The 19,785-nt window shown below is 44.9% G+C and overlaps 1 protein-coding gene across 3 annotated transcripts in view; it reads right to left on the bottom strand.

Moving 5' to 3' along the window:
- Nucleotides 1-19,785, bottom strand: part of Tcf25 (transcription factor 25) — a 29,011-nt gene that overhangs the window by 4,611 nt on the left and 4,615 nt on the right. For 2 of the 3 annotated variants that reach the window (XM_063247886.1, XM_063247885.1), the window contains exons 2-12: nucleotides 11,743-11,904; nucleotides 11,070-11,144; nucleotides 10,198-10,334; nucleotides 8,696-8,761; nucleotides 7,159-7,241; nucleotides 5,406-5,536; nucleotides 4,549-4,648; nucleotides 3,622-3,715; nucleotides 2,101-2,193; nucleotides 1,878-1,983; nucleotides 1,015-1,174 (exon numbers count right to left, since the gene is read on the bottom strand). In XM_063247886.1, coding sequence (XP_063103956.1) covers nucleotides 1,015-1,174; nucleotides 1,878-1,983; nucleotides 2,101-2,193; nucleotides 3,622-3,715; nucleotides 4,549-4,648; nucleotides 5,406-5,536; nucleotides 7,159-7,241; nucleotides 8,696-8,761; nucleotides 10,198-10,334; nucleotides 11,070-11,144; nucleotides 11,743-11,904 — 1,207 coding nt within the window. The remainder of the gene's footprint in view (nucleotides 1-1,014; nucleotides 1,175-1,877; nucleotides 1,984-2,100; nucleotides 2,194-3,621; nucleotides 3,716-4,548; nucleotides 4,649-5,405; nucleotides 5,537-7,158; nucleotides 7,242-8,695; nucleotides 8,762-10,197; nucleotides 10,335-11,069; nucleotides 11,145-11,742; nucleotides 11,905-19,785) is intronic. The other variant, XM_003461196.5, reaches the window with a different exon arrangement.

Raw genomic sequence — 19,785 nt, 5'->3', positions numbered from 1 at the left:
TGCTGAGGGCCAGCTCTGTGGCGAGATCTTGTCATACTCAGTCGAGTGCCTCTGAGTCTGGAGGGGTCTTACCTGCCTCTGAGAGGGATAGTATGCACCCAACACCCCTGTGCCTGTGCTGAACGTGCTTGTGATGGACACTGGACTCCTGACAGATTGGTAGGTTAAGGGGCTGCCTGTGCTGCAAAAGGCACTTCTGAGAGCCTTGGATCAGTAACTGACATGTGGGAGCCTTGGATCAGTAAATGACATCATTAACTGACAGTAACTCAGGCAATCCACCCCCCTAGGTCAGAGCCATGGCCCATGCCCCCTAGACAGTTTGCATTCTGGGAATTTGTAATGGAGCTGCTGGGACATCCCAGCCTTTCCAGTGCCTTGCCACTTGTGAGCCATTAGGCCCAATACATCAGGTCCGTGTTGGCAAGGCTGCCCCTGCTGCATCTCTCCCTGGGCCACAAGAAGGCCCTTTTGGGTCTGTCAGCATGCCCTGTTCTGGGCTAAACCTGATGAGGTCCCGTGGGAGCACCATTCTGCCTGGATTGAGAGTGAATCCAAATGTGCGAAGTAAGCTTCCCTGGGCTGGGTTAGCAGGAAGGTGCTGACTCCAGGCCTTTCCTATAGAACAGCAGGAACCTGGCATGCAAACACCATTGTGCACAATCACCTCCACACCCATGGAGGACAGGCTGATTCTCTCACCTCTGCCCCAGTAGACAGAGGCTCAGGTTGCTGTGAGCCCACCCCACCCTTCACACTCGGCCAGGCATACAGAAGGCTGGTAGAGGTGGGGCTGGCTCTCTAGCTGGTTAGAAAGTGAAGCTTTCTGGGGCTAGGGGTTTAGCTCAGCGGCATAAGCACCTGCCTTGCAAGCAGGCGGTCGTGAGTTCGATCCCCGGTACCGATAAAAATGAAAAAGACAAAAAAAAAAAAAAAAAAAAAAAAAAAAAGAAAGTGAAGCTTTCTACAAGTGGAGGAGGCCCTGGGAGTGTACTTTGCAGGAACCGCACCCACCTCCAGGGAACATGATGAGAGCCTGCTGGATGAGGGTGGAGGCCTTTTCCCTTGTGGAGCTAAGCTCCTGCTGGGGGAGGTCTGTCTGTTGACTCAGCAAAAAATATGCTAATGACACAGAGAAGGCAAAATTTGGGAGCTGGGACAGGTTCCGATGCGCCTACAAGGGAAGAAAAAACAAAGTTTGGGCAACAAGGTCATGAAAACATAATATGTAAAGTCTGAAGGTGGTTGAGTTCTTCAAGATAAGCAGACCTACTGGTCCATGGCCCCTCTCAAGGGCACATTTCTTGGTTTTGCTTTTGTTTTCATTGGTTTTTCTGAGACAGGGGACTCTCTGGGTTTCTTGCAGCTATGTTTTCATGAGCTCCAGAATTTCTGTAAACTAGATGCTTAGAGGTGAGACTCCTTGGACGACTGTGCCAACTGTTACATAATTTAAGATGATATACCTATTCTCCATTATACATCAAAGGAATTCTGTAAAAAATTCAAGCACAGAAATAGAGAAAGTAAAGGCTTATCACTTTTCTCCTGCCCCCTTCCAGGGCCTGCAACAGGCTATTAGTATGGATGCTGCAGGACTGTGCTGCTCACCACATGTCATTTACTTTTTAGAAGTTGCATAAAGAGAAGGGTGAAAGCAATTTTAGCACACTGTATCCACCCAATACACCTAATGTTTCTTCAACATGTGCCCATGGAGGGCTACAGGCCAGACAATGTACACCTTTCTCAGTTGCCGAGTCTGAAAAGTAATGTGCACCCTGCGTTCAGGGACTTGGGCTGGCATTGTAGGTAGAGAACCACAAAAGGCAAGGGACAGATGTGCCCCCAGGGGAGAGACTACAGCTCACACCTACCTCCCACTCCTGGAAGAGGCGGATCAAGTACTCGTAGTTCCGGGCCCGCAAGGCCAGGTGGTCAATAAGCAGCAGCATGCAGAGGGGGTCCTCATCTGGTTCCAGGCTTCAGGACATAGCATGATGAGCAAAGCATAAAAGGAAACAGAGTGCAGTGTCATGGCTGAGGGCCCTGGCCTGGGGCTGCTGCTCAAGGACAGGCAGGTACTGGGTGGACACTCACCTGAGGATGAGTTTGCAGTACTCCAGTGCAGTGCGTGGACAGCCTCGTTTCTCCAGGAAGCTCATCTGTTTGTAGAGGGCCAGGTAGAAGCTCCTAGGTCCAAGACAGCCTGTGTGAGTCAGAGCCATAGCAGAGCAGCAGTGCAGTCACCCATGAACCCTGCTGTTGCTCCTGCCCATAGGCTTTGCCTACACTACCAGATACAGTGAGAGGTGTGATCATTCCTATGTCTGCAGGGAAGAGGCATACATCCCTTGATATTCAGAGTTCTAAATGCACTCATATATGGAGAACCAAATCTGGAACCACAGCTTCTTGCTTTTTGTTTATTGTTTGTCATTTAGGGAAGGACAGCTAAAACCTATTACAATTAGGACTTTAATTTATTCTCTAATTTTTTTTTTTTTTTTTTTTTTTTTTTGTCTTTTTGAGACAGGGTCTTGCTATGCAGTTAAGGCTGGCCACAGGGGCTGGAGGTTTAGCTCAGCGGCATAAGCGCCTGCCTTGCAAGCAGGCAGTCATGAGTTCGACCCCGGTACCGATAAAAAGGAAAAAGACAAAAAAAAAAAAAAAAGACTGGCCATAAGAAAAAGACTGGCCATAAGGTCACTTTCTAGCCAAGGCTGGTCTTGAACTTGCAATGATCCTCCTGCCTCAGTCTCCTGAGTGCTGGGATTACAGGTGTGTGCAACCAGGCCAGGCTATTCTCTAATTTTAATGTTGTCAGTGGCATTACTGCTGGACATATAAAGTTATATGACTTTTTGTTATCCTAGGGACTTATTTTTAGAACTTGTTTCAAAGAACTAAGGGTTTAACTGAAAATGACAAAAGCAACAGGGGAAACCAGTGAAGAAAATCCAGGCCTCGTACACAGGGCAACTGAGCCCTACAGCTGGACAATGGCCATGGCTACAAGGCGGACACATTCCAGAAATGGCCAGAGGAGCATAGTACTGATCAGGAGTGGGGAGACATGAACAGGAAGCAGATCCCCGACAAGGGGTCCAAAGATGGCCAGTCCTGAGCAGCAGTTGATGCCACAGGGTGGTCAAGGCAGCAGTGTGGGGAAGAGGGACATCATGTCTGTGTGACTGCTCAGGCCAAGCTGAATCTACTGGCTCAGGAATCGGGACCTGAGAAGAGACACTTAAAGCTGACTGGTCACAGACTTTTACCCAAACTGGCAGGGAAGATTGTGATCCATGCCATTGTTGGAGGTGGCTTGTCGGGTTTACTACTAACTTGGACAGATCAACCTTGAGCCAAGCTTGCCCTGATGGTGTCACACCCACACTCCAGCACTGCAGCTCTGCACAGGTAGGGGTGCCACAGTATCCTGGGCTGCACGATATGGTCTGTCCCTAAGGACCATGTCCTGCCACCTGATACTGGTGGACCTGCAGTGGGAACTTGTGTGAACTGTGGCTACCCTCCCATCAATTCACTTCCAGGAGAAAGGCAGGCAAGTGCTACTATCACAAGACATCCCCAGAAGTTGCCCCAGGGAGCCACACTAACCTGTTTTCAGGCCTGCGGTAATCCAGCCGACATGTCCCACTAGTGAGGCTGAACAAAGGATGGAATGCACACTCCATGCTGTACAGCGCTCTCTCTGCAGGCCACGGAGACACAGAGGAGGGTGTCAGGCCACTGCATAGTGACTGCAACCCCCTCCTCTGATGACTCAAAAACAGGCAAGTTCTGGAAGGAAGGAAGTCATAGAACTAGGATCCTGAAATGGAGGGAAATAGTCAGGACCTGCCAGGACCCCAAAGCCACCCTGATTTCATTGCAGCCACAAGACTGTGTGGGCCTGAGATGGAAAACCCTGCAGACATACTGCTGAACTACTGATGCTATGTCCTGGTGATCAGAGGTCTACACCTATGTTGCACACAGCATCTAATCTTCGTGTTAACAGCACCACTACTTACAACAATCAAAAGCAACTCAGGTGTCTCATGATACATACACAAAAATGTTTTATCCACAAGTGGGACATTATTCTCCCACGAACAGGGGTGAAGGTCTGATATACACTACAACATAGATCATGAAAACATCCTGGTATGTGGAAAAAGCCAGATGCAAAGAGGTACGTGTACAACATAATTCCATTGACAGGAAATTCTCATAATAGAAAGATTTGTAGAGACAGAGGGCAGATTAGTGGTTCTGAGGGGATAGGGTAGGGCAAGTAATGGGTCAGGCTTCTTTCATGGGAGATGAAAATGCTCTAAGATGGACTGTGGTCATGGTTATACAACTGCAGCACACTGAAAACCAATAAATCACTCGTTAGATGACTGCACATCACAGTGGAGGAATTCCATCTCCTCTAAGCCACTCTGCTGGAACATCCTGGCAGGCCTGCTGCACCCTTCACTACCTTATAAGCCACATCTCTGCCCAGGAGCTGTAGTGCCTCCAAGGGGGTTGTCTCACCTGTCAGGTCTCGTGCCATCTCCTGGTCATCCTGAAAGCGGCAGGCATCACTGAGCTGCAGGAGTGAGTCTACATGGTAGGGGCTTGTCTGGAGCAGGACCTGCCAGAAAGAGGGCAGCAGCTCTGAGGAGGCCGCAGGCAGACCCCACAGGCCTTGAGCACTGGGGAGAAAGTGTTACCAGGACAATGGTTATACTGCCCTTCCGACTGCTGTTCAGCCAGACTACTGGTCTGTTTCAGGGTGGGAGCTCTCCACACTTTAAGGGTATGGAGGCACAGGCCTGGTATCCTAGCACACTGGAGGCTGACTCAAGAAGATCAAGTCCAATCTGATTAACTTAAAGACTTTATAAGACCCTGTCACAAAATAAAAATAAAAATATCTGGGGAGGTGGCTTAGTAAAAAGGCCTTGGGTTTAATACCAACACCACAGAAACCTTCCTGCAAGATCACTAGAGTCAAAGTAGACACAAGGGCACAGAGGATAATGCCCTTTTGGTTTTTGGAGGACGAGGCCAGCCAGTCTCTTGGAATCCCAGAGCAGAGGATGCCAGGCCTCAATGACATAGGAGAAAGCCAAGCTGCCCAGGAGCAGAAAATCTGAGTACTGTCTCCAATGTGCCAGCTAAACCAGAGGCAAAAGCACTGGCACTGCACATAGCTCCTGAGGAGCCAAGACAGCAGCATCCAGAAGATTCACATGGCCCCCTCTGGTGCCAGGGTCTATCTGCCCGGCATGCAGGTATCTCTCTGTTGGGGAGACCCACCACCCTTGAATACCTCCCCAGATGCAGGCCAGGGCCTAGCACAGGGTGGCTGCTGCACCCGCTCTTGCCCAAGTGCAGGGATCACGAACCACAATGTTGTTGGGCTCCATAGACTCCACAGCTACCAGGAACTTATGCTGTGCCTGCTGGTAATCCTCACTGTGCTCAAAGGCAAAGAAGGAGAGACCTTTTTTCGATTCCAGCAGTCGCATCGACAGACCTGGAGGTAAAAATGCCCAAAGGCGGCAAGCTGGGTGCTAGATGGCAGCACCATCAAAGAGCAAATAGCTCCAGTCACACACACTCCTATTGTCCTTGGCAGGGACCATCATACTGACACAAGTGACCCAGGGATAGCCTGACTTGTCTCTAGGCTACAGGCTGACATCTGCTAGATACTCTCCCAGAACAGCTGATACCAGATGCTAGTTCTCTACCTGCTTTGGCTTCCCCTAACCCTGACCCTAATCCCAATCCCTGTGTGGGGAAAATACTGTGCTCAGATCATGTTGGTTGGGATAAACATGCAGGGTGGCCATGAAGTTGGGACAGGAGCAGTGTGGTGGACATAGCACCAAGCTTTACCTAAAAGCTTATGACCCATGACTCTTTCTGTCTGACTTTGTGTGAACATGTCCCAAGTTTCCTCTGATAAACCTGAAAAGCTGCCTCCCAGAATAGCATGAAGTTTATCAGTGGTTCTCAAACCCCACCTTAGCCCCTTTGACAACTCTATTAGGGGCTCAGGTCTTCAAGGAACATGTGGTATTATAGTTTAGGCTTAAAAATGTCCCAAAGCCTCCTGTGTTCTGAGGTGGGACTTTGGGAGGCTGCTATGCTCATTGGAGGGTTAATCCCCACTGCATTCATAGTGGACCATGCTGTTTGGAGGAGACTTGACTGTAACAGGTGGGTCACTGCCTTTGGAAGGTCAATCTGCCTGCCTGTAAGATAGTCAGTCAGTCTGTCTGTCTCTTTCTCTCTCTCCTTCTCTCTCTACCTCTTTCTCTCTCTTTCTGGCTCTACTGTCTGCTTCTAACCACCATGAGATGAACACTTCCCTTTAATCACATCCCTCCACCATGAGGATCCTGCCCTGGTACCAGTCAGTCATGAACTGAACCCTCTGAAGCTGTCATCCAAAATAAATTCTCCTTCAATTGTTAAGTGTCAGGTATTTTGTATGCAGCAACAGGAAATCTAGCAATACACGTGGCCACAAGCCCATCTGTACAGTTCACAGGTGGTTTTACACAGGGCCTAATGGGAACAAAAATGCCAGCATGGATACAGTAAAAGCACAGGCCCTGACTCCAGCATGAGTCCCCTCTGAACATCTGTGGAGTCTACTAGACCCCCCCAGGTGTGAGAGCAGGAGAGGTGGGGCATGGGCCACGGCCTCTTCAGTTACTGTCACACACCCTCCTGCCTCTTCCCATAGTGGGTTCCTGCCTGGCTGTGGAGGCCTGAGGCTCTCATCCAACCACATGGAGGGGTCACACATGTTTCTCCACACCATGCTGTCCCTGTAACAAGCATTAACATGACACCCCATGTCACCCTACTCTACTCTATTGCAATGAAACCAAATGTCTGTGCTGTAAATGAACCTGGATGCTTCTGTGGTACAGTATCATAGAAAGATAGATGATAGAAAGGGAGAAAAACTTCCATTCAAACAGCAGGGAAAACACCAGTGGTGCCTGGGGATCTGTGCAGAGACTCCAGGTTTCTTTCCTCAAGCACCAGTGTGCTTAAGCCCTCAAAAATGCCACACATTACACACTGGCTTTGCAGAGAGGAAAGGCCAGCCCAAGAGACTCAGGCACCTACAGATCTTACCTGGTTTGCTGTACCGGGGCCAGGTACTCTTAGGGGTTGTCAGCCATGTACACTTGGGGTAGACACGCTGTCTCTGCCGTGGCCTGGGAAGGAGAAGATATAGGCATGGCTATACATCTACAGTACCCAAGGACCCAGGCCTAGCCACCTCTATCTCTTGGGAGATTCCTGGGCAGTTTCAGAAATGTGAGGCAAAGATACAGAGTGCTCCAGCCAGCACTGGACACAGTCTGAGGTCTGGGCTGAATGCTGGACTTAGACGTGCAGAAGCAGGCTCTATGGCAACCAGCACAAGCCTCTCATGGCCACCTGGACAAGGTGTGGACATGTGTGCAAAACCTGGACCATGCAGCAGTCTTCCTCCTTATGGTGATGGGGACTGAACACAGGGCCCTTGTCCTGAGTCCTTTTCTAAACTTTTTAAATAGCATATAGCTAAGTTGCCCAGACTGGGCTTGAACCTGCAATCCTCCTGCCTCATTCTACCAAATGACCAAGATTATTGGCATGTTGTCACCATACTACACCTGATGCAATAAGCTTTTTAACGGTTTTTTGTTTGTTTGTTTGTTTGTTTGTTTTTTGGTACCGGGGATCAAATTTGTGACCTTGCATTTGCCAGGCAGGCACTTATGCCATTAGGGTAAATCCTGGTCTTAACAGTTATCTTTGGGGAAGTAGAGGTGGGGCCAAAGAAAGAAGTTCTAAATTACTTGAATTTTCAAATAGGAAGATTTAGTTCTATAATCAGAAAAAAGTGTAGTTAAAAAGACAAAACCGCCTGGACATTTTGATGGAGCACTGGAGATGAGACTGCCTGTGCCTCTTATAAAAGGCTCAGATTCGGACTCCTGCTCTTCCTTCCTGAGGGCTCCGTGCTTCTTCACTGAAGTAGCCCATCCCTATGGCCAGCTGCCACACACTAGGGTAATGAAGTGAACCAAAACTCAACTTGGTATTAGTGTTGCTGCCGAGTGGGAAGCAAAAATGGGTAAGATTTCAATACTAGAAACTCAAAATGTAATATATCCTTTAAGACCTTCTTATCCCTTCATTAAGACAGGTCTCGCTGGGCTGGGGATTTAGCTCAGCGGCATAAGCACCTGCCTTGCAAGCAGGTGGTCGTGAGTTCGATCCCTGGTACCGATAAAAAGTTTTTAAAAAAAAAGAGCAAAGACAGGTCTCGCTATGTAGCTTGGGCTGGCCTTGAACTCACTATGTACCCCAGGATAGCCTCCAATTTATGACAATCTTGTCTCAGCCACCTGAGTGTTGGGATTACAGCTGTGTACCACCACATGCCACAAGACCTTTCTAAAAACATGATGTGATGCTGGAGAAGGCAGTGTGAGGGGCAGAGCCTAACCACTTCAGGTCTCTCAGAGACCCTACACCATGTCCTTGGACTACTACAGACTTAATCCTAAGCCTTTCATCTGTCCACTATGGTTTAGGTCTTCAGCTCTAAGGGTTCCTGATGGCCTCCAGAGTCTGAACAGGAATGAAGCATTGAGAATACAGCACGGCATGATCTTACCTCTGTTCCCCTAGGACTGCTCGAGCACCAAAATACCTCTTCAGTTCGGTGTCTGGATTCAAGTGTCTATAGAGAACAGAAAATTTTACGAAGAACAATTAATTCTATGATGACCCTGGAAATTTTAGAGAGCCATAAGAATACAGCAGAAGCTGGGCTCACTCCTGTAATCCCAGCCCTTGGGAGGCTGAGATGGGAGGATCGTTGCGAGTTCGGGACCAGCCTGGACTACAAAGTGAGCTCAAGGCTAGCCTGAACTGCATAGCAAGACCCCGTCTTAAAAAGGACAAAAAAAAAAAAAAAAAAACAGCATAAAGGGCCAGTGACTTAACCAAGGTTATGAGTTCAATCCCCAGTACTGGAAAAAAAAAAAAAAAAAAAAAGAAGAATACAGCAGAAAAAGCTTGGATTTGGCATGAAAGGCAAGTTCCAGGCCTGCTTTTTAAAAAACTACCACCAATATATGGCCCTGTCCTCAGTGCATTGAAAGAACACAGCAGGTCCCAGCACTAAGACAGCAGCTGGGGATGGGTTCCCTCATGTGCAAAACCCTCTGGTTTCTTTTTGGTGGGGGAAAGTGTTTTGAGACAGGGTCTCGCTCTGCAGAGTCAGGCTGACTTATCCTGGTACAGCCTCCTGAATGCTGGAATCATAGATGTGTGCCACCATACCCAATCCAAACCATTTATTTGTACGGCTGAGTCAGTGGTATGAACTCCATCAAACTAGACCAAAATCTCAACAGATCCAGTGGGTTTTTTCTTTTTACCTTTTTTTTTTTTTTTTTTTTTTTTTTGCTAAAACAAGCAACAATCTCTGGCATAGGGATCAGGTTTCATTAATCATCTACCAGACAAAGAAATTAATAATCATTCAAGGGTGACATGGTACTTTTACATAGTTCAAGAAAATTTCCAAGCCAAATACAATAGTGCATGTCTGCTGTCCTAGCGACTATGGAAGCTGAGGCAGGAGTATTACAAATTCAAGGTCAGCTTGGGCAATTTAGTACAATTGTCTCAAAAACAAAAAGTAAATAGTACTAAGACAGGAGAATTGCCGTAAGTTTGAGACCAGCCTGGGGTACAAAGTGAGCTCAAGGCCAGCCTGAACTGCACAGCGAGACCCTGTCTCAAAAAGATAAAAAAAAAAGTGGGGGAGGACTGAGGATTTAACTTAGTCCTCTCTGAATCCAAATCACAGTACCACAGATAAAGAGAGGAGAGAGATTTTATAAGGCATATAAAGCAAAGCTAAAAGTCCTCTGAAATAGGTGAATTTTCCTTCTTTTTTTCCTTGTTTCTACTTCCTAAATGTTGAATAATGCTCTTAACCACTGTTTTTTGTTGTTGTTGTTGTTTTGTTTTGTTTTTTGAAATAGGATCTTACTGTGTAGTTTGGACTGACCTCAAACTTGTTGTGACCCTCCGGCCTCAGCTTCCTAAATTTTGGGATTAAAAGACAATAAATGTTCTTCCTTCCCAGGGTAGGCAGAGTTGTACCTGTGCTCTACATGTAAGACGTGCTTCCTAGAGCTGGGTGGAGCGGGGCCGGGGCGGCTGAGCCCACTACCATCCTCGATCCTCTCCAGGATTCGGTCAATGTCTTCCAGGCCATTCTCCTGAAAGCCCAGAACCACCTGTTCATCACCATAACAACTTGACTTCCAGTAATAAGAGTGATTTTGGTAAAGAACTACTATATCACATTTTCTTCCAAGCAGACCATAAGTCAAGTGCTACGATTTGCAGAAAAGCTCAATCTCCTGAAAGGACCTCAAGAGGATGGACCATCCCAGAGTCAAGACACTGTCCTTCTCAGGCTGCGCCCAGACTTTACTGAACAGAGGCAAGACCACAGCTTTTCCCAGGACAGATGAAGGATGAAGGTCTGTCTGAGGACAGATGTTAGGTTGAAGGTCTGTCTGAGGACAGATGTGGTATGTGAACTGCTCACTAGCCCATTAGCACAGGACAAAGTAAGGTGCAAAGTGGGCATCACATGGACAACAATGCACAGTTGGAAAGAGGGACCCCCTCCAGATCACTGTGGCCTAGCACTGTGGGACCTGCGGAACTAGACAGCCAACAAAAGACTCCATCTACCACGGACAAGATGCACACCACAGGCAACAATGTTAAGAAGTCTTAGAGGCTGGGGATTTAGCTCAGCGGCATAAGCACCTGCCTTGCAAGCAGGCGGTTGTGAGTTCAATCCCCAGTACCGGTGTTAAAAAAAAAAAAGAAGTCTTCCTTTGGTTTCCTAGACTCATCATTGGTTATTTCTAATGGGAAGGGATCCAAACACCAAACAGAAGCCAGCTTCTCCTAGTACCACCTGAAGCACCACAGCTAGACAGATGATAATCACATACCGAGGTCTCTGCTGTGCTGTTTTTTTTGTTTCTTTGCTTCTTTTTCTTCTTTCGGAGTTTGCCACTTACATTAGACTAATAAAAGAAGATATTTTCATTGGTGAAGAGCAAAATATTAAAAAAATGAGAACTAAAGCAGCAAGCTCATCTCTCCTTATCTGAGCAGTCTCCATCTCCCCTACTGATACTAGAACAAAAAACACCCCAACTGGTGGCTGGCAATGGCCTCTCATACCCTTTTCCTTCTGTAAATACTTCAACCTCCTGTGGCTTCAGGCTCCATCCAACTATAAGGCAGCTTTCAGAAGCTACTTCATCTCACTCTGCCCTGCATTTCCTGCCAGGCTCCAGCTGCCCTGAAGAATGGGGACCTCACTGTGTAGGCTGCTTACTGTCAACCTCTGTACCTGCCCTGCACCTGGCCGACTCCTGCTGTGAAGCCACAAAGGCTCCTCCAGGAAGACCCTGTGCCCCAGGAGCTGGAAGCTCTGGAGAACACAGATGCTTCTGAAACACAGCAGGTAGGGAGGGTACCCTGACTGTGGCACCTTCAGGCCACAACTCTTAAGGATTTTGACACCAGTCCCATCAAGGGCCCCCAAGGGAACTTTTAAGAAACCAGGCAATTAACAAAATCTAACACAGAAAATTATACCTCCATTGGCTCCCATACCTGCTCTGGGGACACTCCCTTGATCACATCCCCATCTCGCTTGGTATCTGGGCCTCCATGTGGGGCCCGGGCTTTGTTCCCCGAAGCCACAGTATGTGTGAGTGCGCAGTCAGATCGCTCCCCATTCACCACTGAGTCATCCTCAAGGTCCTCAATGTTTATCTGGAAAATAGGTTGGGGGAACAGGGCATTGCTGGTCAGGGTTCACTTTAGACAGTAATGCAGAAGTGAATACAAATGGAGACTCAGCATGGGTCAAGGCCAGTGGTAGAAGGAATGGAGAGTCTATTTCTCACAGTGACACAGTTCTAAGTTTCAGAAGAAGTCCTAGCTCAGAGAGGAGCCTCGGACAAACCCAGCATCTCTGTAGCCACATGGCATGTTTTCAAAGATACCATCATAAAGAACTCCCCAAATCACAATTTATCCCTACTTTTCAAGTATCCTCAAAGCAAAAATTTAAAATACACTGTGGCCAATCACTGAAATTGTCCCTTCCTACCACGGGCTTAAACCTCAATTCATGCACAGCCGGAGGAGGGTGAGCGTGTAGGTGTCCAACCTTCTGGTTTGCCTGGGCCACAGTGAGTGGCAATTGTCTTGAGTGCGTAGGAAATGTGTGATATAGCAGGACATGACAGCTTGGAGCCTAAGGTAGGAAGACTGCCAAGTTTGAGCCCAGCCTGGGCAATTTAGCAAGACCTTGCCTCAAAATAAAAAACAAACAAAAAGGGCTGGGCATGTAGCTCGGTACCAAGGCCCTGGGTTCAATCTCTAGTACTCTCTCCCAAAAGCACACATGGTTAGTGTACATAAGAAACAAAACTTCCATTATACTTTAACTTATTTTATGCAACAACATAAGTCAAAGTTTATTAAATAAAACTTACAATTCTGCTTAATATCAGTAAATGTCCATCTTCACAGGCACACATGAATGTAGGTTGGCTGAAATGCTATTATCATCCTTTTACCCCTCAAATTGCATACATGTGTGCCATGACTAACACATAAGGGTTTGGCTTCAACCATCACAGGAGGAAGAATCAGTACCACCTGCCCTGGAACCTCTCCATGGCATCATCCCTGCAACACTGCTGCCTATCCTGGCCTTGCTAGCACTGCAATGGAACTGTACTAACAATCACATAATGTGAAAAGTTTACTATCCTGTGGGCTGCAGGTTGGATGTCCCTGGACAAAAACCTGAGGGAAGGAAAGGCACCAAAGACCCATGCATCAAGACATTTTTTCTAATAATTGCTTCTCAGCATCTGCAGGGGATCACTGCAGGGCTTGCTACATGACATCAAAGCATGCAGATAAGCAGGTCCTGAGGTGTTATATATAACCTATGGAATCCTCTCATGTGCTTTGTGGGTGTGCAGTGATGGGTTTTGAGCCCAAGGCTTCCCACATGCTAGGCTGGCACTCTTACCACTGAGCTACACTCCAGCCCTATGTCTATTTCATGTTTTGAGGGTTACTCTAAGGTTTACAAGATTTTATTATAGTTTTTTGTTTTTGGCATTTTGAGACAAGATCTTATCAAGTCCAGACTGCCCTTAAACTTACTAAATAGCTCAGGTTAGTCTCAATTTCAATGATCCTCTTGTGAGATCTTCTGAGTCCTGGGATTAGATGAGCTACCATACCAAACTAAAAAGTTTCTTTTATTAACACAGACTATAGTCAGCCACTTTATCAGTCACATAAAACATGAGAACTGTTAACAGTGTATTTCTATTTTCTTCTCTCATGATCTGTTATAAACTCAACATACTATTATTTTGTTTCTTTGTTTTTTGAGACAGAGTCTTGTTTTGCAGTCTAAGATGGCATTGAACAGCTGAGGATTTAGCTCAGTGGCATAAGCACCTGCCTTGCAAGCAGGCAGTTGTGAGTTTGATCCCCGGTACTAATAAAAAAAAGATTTAAAAAAATGGAAGATGGCACTGAACTATTAGCTCAGGCTGACTTTGAACGCACTGCAATCTTCCTGTTTTAACCTTCTTTGTGTTAGGATTACAGGTGTGTACCACTGCACCCAGCTCAACATACTATAATTTTTGCTTTAAACAATAAATTATCTTTTAAAGAAATTTTAAAAGTAGGAAAAGGGATTTTTTTCCTTTCCTTTTTTTTTTTTTTTTTTAGTACTGGGATAGAAGTTGGGACACTCTGTCACTGAGCTATATCCCTGGATCTTTTTGAGTTGCAAAGGCTGGATTCATGCTCTGCTATGTTTTTGAGTTGCACAGGCTGGATTTATGCTCTGCTATGCCCAGCTCAGATTGTACATTTAACCTAATAATTCAATTCTGCTATTTCTTCCCATAGATCTGTATTTCTACCTGACGTCATTTTCCACCAGGCTGAAGGATTTCCTTCTACATGTCTTTAGAAGTACTGATTGGCGGAGCTGGGGATTTAGCTCAGCGGCATAAGTGCCTGCCTTGCAAGCAGGCAGTCGTGAGTTCGATCCCTGGTACCGATAAAAAGGAAAAAGACAAAAAAAAAAAAAAAGAAGTACTGATTGGCAAGAGTTTTTTTTTTTAAGCATTTGTACCTAAGAAACTATTGTTATTCAATGTTCATTTTTTAAAAATATCTTTGTGGGGGCTGGGAATTTAGCTCAACAGCATAAGCGCCTGCCTTCCAAGTGTGTGGTCGTGAGTTTGACTCCCGGTACTGATAAAAAAAAAAATATATCTTTGTGGATATAGATGTTGGGCTGAATTTTCCCTCCAGAACTTTTGCTGAGATAGTCCTACTGTCTCTTCTTCTGGCTTGTACACAGTGAGAAGTTAGTGATCACTTCTGTCAGTGTTTCTCTTCTCTAGCTGGTTTTCCTTTTATCTTTCTTTCCTTTTATATTTTTTGAGACAGGGTTTCACTATGTAGTTTAGACTGGTCTTGATTGAACTCAGTATGTAGCCCTGTCTGGCTTCAAACCTGTGGTAATGGTCTTGTCTCACTCAGCCTCCAGAGTGCTTAGATTACAGGCATGTTCCACCATGCCTGGATCACCACTTGTTTTGATGGTTCTTTTTACTCTTGGTTTTCAATTATTTACCTTGCTGGGATTTTCTTTTCTTCTCAGCACCACGGACTTCATACTGCACTACGTAATCAGCTCTTTTTAAAATGTTTTTACTTTTGAGACAAGATCTCACCAAGTCACTAAATTGCCTGGGCTGGGCTTGAATTTGCAATCCTCCTGCCTCAGCCTCCAAATATGCTAGGATTATTGGCATGTGTTATCCCTGGTTGAGGTTTTATGTTACTTTGTTTTAGGTTTGTTGAACTTCTTGGATCTGAAAGGATTCATTTTATTAAAAAATTGCACGTTTCCCTACCATGATTGACTAATACAGTTTATATGCATGTGTATGAATTACTGTGGATTGAACCCACAGCCTTGTAATAAGATACACTCTAGCTCTGTCTGTCTATTTAGAGACAGGGTCTCAACAAATTGCCCAGACTGGTCTCAAACTTATGACTTCCCTGCCTTAGCATCCCAAGTAGCTAGGATTACAGGTGTGTAGCACTGTGCTGGCCTTAGGTTTTTAACTCTACAAGAAAGAAAGTTTCAATTTAAGGCACAACCATCACCAAAAAGGGGCTTGCTAAATAAATAAATAAATTTTAAAAGGTACTTTTTGCACTGGAACAAGGAATTCATAAGTTTTGTTGCTGGACAAAGTGCTTCTGCATCTGACAGTTAAGAATGACAAAGCCTGCCAGGTGTGGTGGCACACACCTGTATTCCCAGCCCTTGGAAGGCTGTGGCAGGATTGCTGTGAATTCAAGGCCATCCTTGGCTACAAAATGAATTCAAGTCCAGCCTAAACTGCATAGTGAGACCCTATCTCAAAAGACAGAGCCTCAATTGGTACAATGGTAATTGCCTATAACCTCAGCTACTCAGGAGCTGAAGCAGTCATGTTGTAAGTTTGAAGCAATTTAGCACGAACTTACCTCAAAATAAAAAAGGAAAAAGGGTTAAGGGGTATATTCACTGAATTGCAAGGCTTTGGTTCAATCCTCAGTACCATGAGAGAGACAAGAGATTCTTTGAAAAATGCTAAAGGAGGACAGGCATGGTGGCACACACATGTAATCCCAGCACTCAGGAGGCTGAGTCAGGAGGTTCACCATGAATTCAAGGTCAGCCTTGGCTACAGTGAGTTCAAGGCTAGCCTGAATACATTATGAGAACCTATCTCCAAAAAAAAAGCCGGGGATTTAGCTCAGCAGCTCAAGCACTTGCCTGCTAAGCACATGGTTGTGAGTTCGATCCCAGGTATGGGGTGGAGTGGGGGATTAGTTAATATATTCTAATAATAAAAAATATATATATTCTAATAATTTAATAATACATTCTAATAATTTTAGGCATGTTTATACAGTTTTTAAAGCATTATCAAAGTGGCCTTTGGCCCCTGAAATAATAAGAAATCTTATTCTATGACATCATCTTCAATGGCTGCATAGTGAGGCTACTCTTGGTGTCTGCAGGGCACTGATCCCAGGCCCCTCATGTATGAACATGCACATCCCTCAGCTGAAACCCCACGCCATCTGCAGATAACCTAGGCACATCCTCCAGTGTACCTAAAACCATTTCTAGACACTTATAACACCTAGAACACAATGGGAATGCCACGTACACAGCTGTTACACTGTAGCATTTAGGGGCTGATGACAAGAAAAAAAGTCTGCACGTGTTCAGTACTGATGTGTTTTTTTTCCCTATCATTTTCAATTCATGGTTGATGGAATCTGAGGCTGTGGAACCCACAGATATGAAGGCCCATAATCTGATGCTGTATGAATGCTCTAGAAGCCAATCAATCTTTATTATGGGACATTTGGTCAGGCTCAAAATTTCATCCCCAATTATAATATCAAAGTCTTTGTACTAAGTCCTTGCATAGAGCCAGTGTGATTTCCTTCCAGTACATTCCTGAAGAGAAACTCCTAGTCACTCAGGCTGTTGCCAAACTGTCCTCTGAGTGACCTGCTAAAGTACACTTCTCTCAGCAGGTCTAGGAGAACCCATTTTCTCACAGTCCTTGACTATACAATCAGGAAACAGCTGCTACATGATGGAGTACCTCTGCTGGCTGAATGTGAACATGGACAAATAGTTCTCTTTTGGGGAAGTGCGGGAGATCAAATCCGGGACTTGTACAAAATATTGTCTTATTTCTACATGTGAATCATAAGAAATTATAGAATGCCTGAATTAAAATTAAAAGACTGATGTGTCCCTAAATAAAACTTCTTCAGAAGGCCTAGGTTTAGTTAGTAGTAGAGCACTTGTCTAGCATGTATGAGGCCCTGGGTTTGATCCCAGCACCATTAACAAAACAGAATAAAATCAAAAAGCTTCAGAAATTCATGAAAAGGCATCATGGTAAAAAACTAGGGACCCTCTCAGGTTGTCAATGCCACCCACATTCAGCAGGCAGCCAAATCCACCATAACCAAAGATATGGCTCCTGACTGAGGGGCTCTTGGTCCGCCAATCAGCCACGCTCTTCAAAGTCCCACCAGCACGAATAAAAATACTAACTAAAGACATATGAAAAAGTTAAATCATTAAGAAGAAACAGATGAGACAATTCTGCATGGGGCTGTAGCAGGGGCAGAATGTGCATGTCATATTGCAGATGTAACTGTGAAGAGAAAGGATAGACACATAAGAACACGAAAAGCTTCAGGACCTCTCCTCACAGGGAGATTTCAAAGTTTAAGAACGAATACAAGCCAGTTGGTTCATTTACTGTTAATAATGCACTTACTAAAGTAGTCGCTTTCCCTCTAAAACAAAAGCATGAATACTAGGATACCAGGAAAGGCATACCTTCACAGGGACAGGGCAGTAGAAGCATCAGCTCTGCTGCTGCTTGTCTATGGTCCCCATATTCCTCTTCCTTTGGCTGACTTCAATCTGCAAATTTCCCTTGTAAAAAGTCATCCCGAGTATGAGAGCTTTCAATGAGTTTTGTGAACCCTTTCAGCAAATTACTGAACCTGCAGAGTAGTCTTAGGGAACCCTTGAACTTAAAACCAGTGTCAGAGAGGCTACTGAGCTGTTCTCTCAACTCTGCAGTTGTCGGGGAAAATTGTGCTTCTATGAGCTTATGTGAGTTGAATGACTGATTTGTAAACATTCTTCTAATACAACATAACCATTGTAATGTACAAGTGCTATCTGAGTTAGTATTTTTAATTCACTATTGTTTACTTGGCATATTTATAGGAAGAAATATTCACAATATGTATATCTGACACAAGATTTAAAGCATATAGAGAACTTTTGTAAAATTACAATAAAATACAATAAAAATACAACCGCATATAAAGAAGGACAAAAAGTGCAAAAAGGAGTTTCATGAGAAATGAAGTTCTCGTGAATAACGGCCAATAAGCATGTGAAAATAGGCCCAGTTACCTGCAGATGTAAATTAAAGCCAAACGAAGCTGGGAGTGGTGGAACATGCCTGTAATCCCAGCACTCCCACTTGGAAACCTGAAATAGGTTTGAATCCCAGTGAGTTCAAGGTCAGCTTAAACTACATAGCAAGACCTTGTCTCAAAACTGAACAAATGAGGGGCTGGGGATTTAGCTCAGCGGCATAAGCGCCTGCCTTGCAAGCAGGCAGTCGTGAGTTCGATCCCTAGTACTAATTAAAAAAAAAAAGAAAAAGCCAAAAAAAAAAAAAAAAAAAAAAAAAAAAAAAGTAAAAAAAAAACTGAACAAATGAAAAACCAAATGAGAGCCAGGTATGGCATCTCAGCTCAGGCCTGTAGTCCAAGCACTCTGAGATACTGAGGCACGACAATCATACGTCCCAGTCCAGTCTGGGAAAATAACCTAATGACTTAGTAAGACCCTATCTCAAAAAAAAAAAAAGGTATATATGACTATCAAGAAGCCAGACAACAGAAAGCACATTCGAGTAATTCCATTCATACAGACTCCAAGAGCAGGCATGACCCACATACAGCGAGGTCTTCTGGTGGTAGTACTTACTCATTTGTCAGAACTTGGATTATATGCTTAAAATGGGCATACTTTATTATATATTATGTCAATAAGTTGCATTTTTTTTAATGATACCAGGGATTGAACCCAGTATACTTACTGCTCTGCAAGTACTCTACTACTAAGCTACATCCCCAATCCTTTTTAATTTACTTTTTAAACTTTAAGACAGAGTTTTGCTAAATTACCTAAACTGATCTCTAACACAAGATCCTCCTCCTCAAGCTCCTGAATAGCTGGAATTCCAAGTACCTGGCTAATAAATTCATTTTTAAAAATCTCTCTCACAAAAATGATAAAGAGGATTTTTTTTAAATCGATACCAGGGATTGAACTCATGACCACGCGCTTGCAGGCAGGAATAAAAAGGATTTCTGACTTAAAGAAACTCCACTACCAGTCAGCCATAATGCAAACATCAGTGCTACAGGTAATGAGGAGGGGCACTAGATCATTCTGTGCCCTGCTTCCTTTTCCCTAAGAAGGAACCAACAGGTCCTGGAAATAGTCCTAGTAAGCTACATAGAATCACATGTTTCAGGGATGTTCTTTTGCTCCCTATAGTTTTCAGCATCATATAATATCTGTATTTGTCAAATGCTGGCCTGTACTCCCAAATTCATTTATCCCTTAGGACAACCCACGACATAAACAAGAACCTGCCCAAAGCTTATACTTGTTATGTTGCCCAAGCTCTCATATCTACAAAGACATTCAAGGATTCAAGTCCAGGCCACTCTGACTGCAGCAACCATCTACACTCTGACAGCAGATGGCAACTACTTGTCTGACCAAGGAAAGCAAACAGAGTACATTAGTGAACATCAAAATCTCATCTCAGAAAGCTTAAACACCAACTGATACAAAATAAAATGAATAAACAAGTTATTTATGGGACTTCCGGGAGAACATGGTGGATAGATAGCAGCAGCTAAGGAGGCTCTCTGAGATACCCCACTTAGAAACCAGGAATGGGGCAGTGC

This window comes from Cavia porcellus, unplaced genomic scaffold (genome assembly GCF_034190915.1).
Source record: "Cavia porcellus strain 051 isolate PalLab524CR breed Dunkin Hartley unplaced genomic scaffold, mCavPor4.1 scaffold_4, whole genome shotgun sequence".
In the NCBI taxonomy this organism is placed as follows: domain Eukaryota; kingdom Metazoa; phylum Chordata; class Mammalia; order Rodentia; family Caviidae; genus Cavia; species Cavia porcellus.
The sequence above is the reverse complement of the archived record's forward strand: the minus strand, read 5'-3'. Positions and strand labels throughout refer to the sequence as shown.